Genomic DNA, 6,972 nt, shown 5'->3' on the forward strand with positions numbered 1-6,972 from the left:
GGTGAACAAATGGGAGGAAAATGTGGATGACTGACAGATCAGGAGGAGGTGGGGAACAAGTGGGAGGAGGGAATGGTGACTGAATAGTAGGAAGAGACAGGGAAGAAATGGGAGCAAGCTGTGGATGATTGACAGGTCAGGATGAGGTGGGGGACAAGTGGGAGGAAGTGGATGTTTGACAGGTCAGGAGTTGAGGGAAGAGGAAAGAGGAGGGGCCAGAGAAGTACATAAAACAAAAAGAGGTTGAAGGACAGAGGGAAATAGTTATCAGAAATTGATGTTAGTACCATCAGGTAGGAAACCTGATGGAGGTGTGGCTGTAATCTGTGTTTAGCCTCACTTTGGCAATAGAGGAGGCCATGGACAGTATGGGAACAAAATGGCTGACCACCAGGAGATCCTGGCTGTCACAGCAGATGGACCAAAGGGACTGGACTAAAGTTCACCCAGTAGCCTGAACTTCAACAATCCTAGAACAATCCTTTGGTAGGTATATTGTTGTACACTTTGTGTCTGGGTCAACTGATCTGGTGAGCTTCAATCTTAAAGGTAACTAGTGCTTAGATATAGGGAATGGTGAGCTTGGTGTTGGTTGCAGTGGGCGGTGAAGGAACACAATGGTAGTTTACATTCCCTGTGCACAGTCATGGGGATTTACAGACTCACAGCTTCAGTAACCCGGTGCATGGTCCCGAGTGTTATAAGCACAAATCTCGGTGTTGTTAAAAGGGTGGGGAAGGGCTTTAGTTTCAAGCTGACACCATCAATGATCATGTGCTGAAGGTCTACTGTGCATGTTACCGGTGCCCAAATTGGTGTTCCTGTCTTGTCTTAGACCCCCTAGTTTGCCAATCCCAAAGGAGGGCCCATCTTGCATTATTACAGTAAATTGGCCAGCTCCTCAGATCTGAATATTAGACGGTGCCTGTTCGGAATCATTCAATCTCTTATTGCTCTCCAGTCTGAGGGCCTTGTGCTTTGGCTGACCACTTAGTAGGGATCTGGTCTTCAGTAGGTGCCGGTAGGGTTGGAACCAGCCTTTAAAGAGTGGCGTGCAGACCCATTGGTGGAGAGGTCCAGAGGCAAGTGTACGGCCTTCTCATTCTCCTCAGTGTCATCATCATTTAGGTTGACCTCGGTGGTCTCCATGCGGCTGACCTTGTACATACTGCTCTGGGTATGAAAATACCTGGTGGACTTCATCTCCAGACCCTCATAGTCAGTGTCTTTGATGAACGGACACCAGCGGAAAGCACGGCGGAAGCCAACGCGGAACCTGCAAGGCAAACCAGACATGAGGTTTTAATGGTGTCCCAGCAAGGGGACACTTGGGCAGGTTTAGCGGGGTTGTGAGACATTCTGAGGGATGTGGGCTATCTGCTGGTGGGTGGGGACACCAGAGTTGGCAGATGCTGGATTGGGAAGCAATACCCGATCTGCTGGAGGAACTCAGTGGGTCAAGCAGCATCTGTGGGAGGAAAGAAACAGCCGTGGTTTCAGGTCAAAGCTCCGAACCAAGACCTGAAATGTCACCAGTTCCATTCCTCCCGCTGATGTGACTTGAACTGCTGAGCTTTTCTTGGAGATCGTTTGTGGTGGCCAAATGCGACTAGTTTGGATGAGTTGGACCAAAGAGTCCATTTCCACGCTCTATATCTCTACAGTCTGCTGTTGAAGTGTAAAAGGCTCACATTTCCTCACCAGCTATGTCCTAGCTCCAGTGGAACCTACTGGTGTTAGAGTAGGAGGGTGACCAGTTACTAGGAGATGTAAAAGAAGAATTAAAGATTATGGATGGATCTGTGCGTGGCTACCCTATGAGGCATTGGTATCATTTTGATCTTGCTTCTGGGTCAATAAACCAGTTGCCTGGACAGGTTTGTGAGTTCAAATCCCACCTGTGGAATTTAAGTCCAGTTGATTAAAAAAAATGGAACATGAAGCTTATAGTTAAAATAAGCTGCTGACCTGCAGGGGGTGACACATTTCCTTTTTCTAAGAACGTTGATGAGAAAAAGGAAATGTGTCACCCCCTGCAGGTCAGGAGTTAGTTCTGTACAGATGTGTATGGAACTCCACACTAACAATTACCTGCATCTAAGGTGGATCAGCCAGCTGGCCACGTGGGTACCCAATGCAGTGGTCCCCCCCATCCCATGAGGTGACCAACTAAATATCGGCAAAGTTGAGCACCTTGCCTCTAAATGGGATTCTCAGCAGAAAAGCTACTTTTAAAATTAATGATCAAGCATTCACGTCCATCTGCATTTCATCACCATTCCCCAACTCATCTGCCCACCCATACACACAAAATGCCTCTAAAGTACAGAAACACTGGTGAGAAATCCCTCACAACCCTGTTCCCAAAGTCTTTCTGACACTGCGTAGAAACACTTTTGCCGGTCAATAAGTGTGAGACTCAGTTTGTAAGTGCAGGTGTATGTGTATGTGGGGGTATTCGTGTGTGCTGTTGTGTGTCCATTTCTGTATCTGTGTGTGTGTGTGTGTGTGTGTGTGTGTGTGTGTGTGTGTGTGTGTGTGTGTGTGTGTGTGTGCGTGTGTGTGTGTGTGTGTGTGTGTGTGTGTGTGTGAATATGTGCCAGTCTGAACATGTATGTGTGCCTGCACTTCACATCCAAATGAAAATGAAAAGGGTTGTAAGTTATCCCACAGCTGATTAGACTGTAGCCACACTCTGGGGCACTGTGTGTTTGCAAAACCCTCACTTGGATGAAGAACAAGAGAGGTACTGACACCCGTCTTACTAATTCAATGAACAAGACTTTATGGACATTAATCCCTCGGTGAACATTTGTGCTCTGTGTCTGTTACAAACACATCTGCCTGGCGAAAGTTACACCAAGGTGCAAAGTTGGTAGGAAGTGGGTGTCAGGAAGTTCTAACTTAGCAGTTGCTAACCCTGGAGGATTCTTCATTAGCAGGAGGAGCCTGCCTTGTGTTTGGACTTACCGTTCATTGAGACAGCAGTAGATTATGGGGTTGTACATTGTGGAACTCATGGCGAGCCAGAAGATGGCCAGATACACTTGCTGGATGTATTTCTCCAGGTAGATATCAGGGTGGAAGAGGGAAAGCAGGAAGTAGATGTGAAAGGGAAGCCAGCACACAGCGAAGGTAGTCACCACTACAATCATCATCTTCACCACCTGCAAGGGCAGAAGGGACAACCATCAGATGGCCAGTTCCTCATGTTCAGACCCAGATTCCAAACCACACCGCAAGCTCAGACTCGCTCAGTTCCGTCTTGCATTCTGTACTGTTGAGCAAAGCAACTGCTTGGAGGAACAGTACGACAATAGACAGTTAGAAAGTTAGAGAGATAGATAGAAAGACTGAGAAAGAGAGATAGACAAACAGCCAACTAGACAAGCAGTTGGAGAGGCAGTTAAACAGATTGATCATTCATTATGTGCTGTGCTATATACATGGGCGATCATAACCATGTTTGTTCTTGGCTGGGTTTTCTACAGTTTGCCTTTTTCTGGGCAGTGTCTTTATGATGTTAGTGATCCCAGGCATTATCAATACTCTTCAGAGATTGTCTGCCTGGTATCAGTGGTCATATAACCAGGACGTGATATGCACCAACTGCTCATACGGCCATCCACCACCTGCACCCATGGCTTCACCTGACCCCGATCGGAGGTGGGGTGGTGGGGGGGCTAAGCAGGTGCTACACCTTGCCCAAGGGTGATCTGCAGGTTAGTGGAAACAAGGAGAACCTTATACCTCTTTTGGTAGAGACGTATGTCCACCCTACCACCTGCGATATCAGATAGATAAATAATAGGTAGATAAATAGACAGATAGATAGATAGACATATAGATAGACACATACATATAGAAGCTTCTGGAATATTTCTGTTTCAAAGTTCCACGAACTAATCAGAAAGATTAATGCACACTATCCAATGGACAATAAGGAGATTATGTTCTGATACTCCTTATGCATTGTTACTCATTGAAAAACTAGAGCAATTGCCTTCAATGGGAGTTTCCTTTCTCCCAATCCTCCCAATTGGCAATGCCATTTGCTGGAGGAAAGTAATCAACAGAAGACCTCACTCACCTTCCTCTTGGAATTGAGCTGCTCCCTATATCTGTCCGAGGAATCCCCTGGGATCTCACTGGCCCACAGCGTCCTGCCCACAACAGTGTAGGTAAACCCCATCACAATCAGGGGCATGAAGTAGACAAGGGCTATCACACAGACGTGGTACCTGTTTGGAAGATTTGGCAACAGTCAGAGAAGATTATCATCTAGCAATTCTGATCCCTGAAGGTTTACTGGGGAGTTCTAGATCAAGTCAAGTTTATTGTCATTTAATTATATTCATGTATATTGTCAAATGAGACAATGTTTATCTGGAGCACAGTGTAAAGCACACAGCAGTACACATAACACACAATAACTTAGGAAAGTAAGGATAAGATCAATAGATGAACTATGCATAAATAAACAAAATGCATAAATTAAATATTGTAAGTGTACTGCCCTGGTTAAGCTTTCTACTGCTATGCTCTGAGGTAGTTTATATTAGCAGTTTTCTGTAAAAGTAGTGTGCCATGCTGGGAAGTGTGTTTTGTCCGTGGCTAAGATGAGGATCCTTGTCGTCCAATTTAGGAATGTAAGTTAGCCAATCAGGATCGTGGGATTCTTCCTGATGGCAGCAGTGAAAAACAGCCTGGGTGGTGGGAATCTCTTGATACTGGATGCTCCATCACACATCTATAGAAGTTTGTCAAAGTTTCTGATGTCATGCTGAACTTTCACACACTTCTAAGGTGCAGTTGTGCTTTCTTCCTAATTGCACTTATGTGCTGGACCTGGGATAGATCCTCTAAAATGATAACACCAAGGAATTTAAAGTTGCTGACCCTCTCTACCTCTGATCCTCTGATGAGGACTGGCTTATGGATCTCAGCTTTCCCCCTCCTGAAATCAATAATCAGGTCCTTGGTCTTGCCGACATTGGGTGAGAGATGCTGTTGTGACACTGCTCAGCCAGATTTTCAGTCTCCCTTCCATATACTGATTCCTCATCACCTTTGATTCAGCCAATGACAGTGGTGTCTTCAACAAGCCTAAATATGGCATTGGAGCTGTGCTTAGCCTCACAGTCATAACTATAAAGCAAGTAGAGCAGGAGGTTAAGCACTGAGCCTTGTAGTGCTGAAGGTTATTGTGAAGAATATGTTATTACTAATCCAAACTGACTGGGATCTGCAAGTGAAAAAATCAAGGATCCGATTGTATAAGGAATATTGAAGCCAAGGTCTTAGAGCTTATTTATTAGTTTTAAGGGGATGATGGTATTGGATGCTGAGCTGTAGTCGATAAGGAGCATCCGGATGTATGCATCTTTGCTGCCCAGGTTTTCCAGGGTTGAATGAAGAGCCCATGCGATGGCATCTGCTGTGGACCTGTTGCTTCGGTAGGCAAATTGGAGAAGATCCAAGTTGCTTCCTAGGCGGGAGTTGAAAATGTTTCATCATCAACCTATCAAAACACTTAATCACTGTGGATGTAAGTGCTACTGGATGATAGTCATTGAGGCTGGTTGCTATGTTCTTCTTAAGCACTGGTATAACTGAAGGCTGCTTGAAGCCCATGGGAACCTCAGACTATTGAAGCAGGAGGTTAAAGATCTCAGCGAACACTCCGGCCAGTTGACTAGCACAGGTCTTTGGGCACCCCATCTGGGCTAGCTGCTTTCTGTGGGTTCATCTTCCTGAAAAATGCGCTCTAGAATGACCTCTTGTATCATCATCACCTGACCTGACTGCCACTGATCTGGCCCTCAGCTGAGTGTGGATCTCATGGCTCAACCTGGACTTCTGGGTTGGGAAGAATAAATGATTTTGCGGGAGACACACATTTATGATTGTTTTTATGAAGTCCAAGACAACCCTGGTGTCTTCATTCATTTAAAGAGACCTGTCTTTCTCTCTAAAGTCCCATCTTGCTGTCAGCAAGTTGACAAGATCAGGTGATACTTTTAAGGAGTATGGGTTTGATCTTTCAGGAACAATAAACACCGGGGTTCCCATTCCACTTTTAAAATCCTCTTAAACAAAGTTCGCCAGTGTGACAATATAGCCTCTTTAAATGAAAATGAACAACACGGTCAACAAAGCCTGAATATTCCATAATTTTATGGAAATATTGACTTTTTTCTGCGAGATCTTCAGCAAACTCTTCCCTTGGGATCTGTTCACATGCCTACTTTACAAGGATTCACCAACAGCCATCTTGGGATTCAGACTGGCCTTAAGCCGGAGCAGCTCTAGAAGCGGCCGGAACTCAGTGGGTTAAGAGATTCAAAGCGCATTTATTATCAAAGTACACAACCCTGAGATTTGTCTTCCCTACAGACAGCCATGAAACAATGAAAACCATGGAACCTTTATTCAAAGAAAAATATCAACCCCCTTCCCCCACATGCAAAAAAAAACAATTTGCACAAACAGAAGAACAGTGTTAAAGACTCAGAGTGTAAAACACAAAATCAGAAGAGTCCAGCTTAGCTCAGTCCAGTTCAATCTTGGAGCTATGTGGTTCATTATCTGCAGGCCACGCTGATCAAAATCGTCCAAAATAGCAACAGAAAAAAGGAGCGACCAGAAACCAGAAGCACATCATAATGTGCGTCAGGCATTATCTATGAAGCTAAGTGGACTGCTGAAGTTTCAGGTCGAGACCTTTCATCTGGACTGAAAGACAGAGGTGAGCTAGTTGGTATAAGAAAGTGGAGGGAAAGGATGCAGCAAGAGTTGGGAGGCGATAGGTGGACTCGGGTGAGCAAGGAGGATGATGAATGGATGAGGGAGGGAGGAGAGCGGAAATGATGTCAGACAATGGGGTGAAAGGTCAAAGTGACAAATGGCTGAGAAAGGAATCAGGTAGGAGAGAATGATAGAGTATGGAGGGGCTGGGGCATGGAATCAGAT

General features: G+C 45.3%; 1 protein-coding gene across 1 annotated transcript; it reads right to left on the reverse strand.

The window, feature by feature from the left end:
• Positions 1-982: 982 nt before the first annotated feature.
• On the reverse strand, positions 983-4,241 carry LOC132388254 (substance-P receptor-like; the record flags this gene model as incomplete). Its single annotated transcript, XM_059960601.1, has 3 exons — positions 983-1,276; positions 2,971-3,167; positions 4,091-4,241. Coding segments are annotated over 3 exons (616 nt in total), but the record flags the coding sequence as incomplete, so codon positions are not given.
• Between the last annotated feature and the right edge of the window lie 2,731 nt (positions 4,242-6,972).

This window comes from Hypanus sabinus, unplaced genomic scaffold (assembly GCF_030144855.1).
Source record: "Hypanus sabinus isolate sHypSab1 unplaced genomic scaffold, sHypSab1.hap1 scaffold_2860, whole genome shotgun sequence".
NCBI lineage: Eukaryota > Metazoa > Chordata > Chondrichthyes > Myliobatiformes > Dasyatidae > Hypanus > Hypanus sabinus.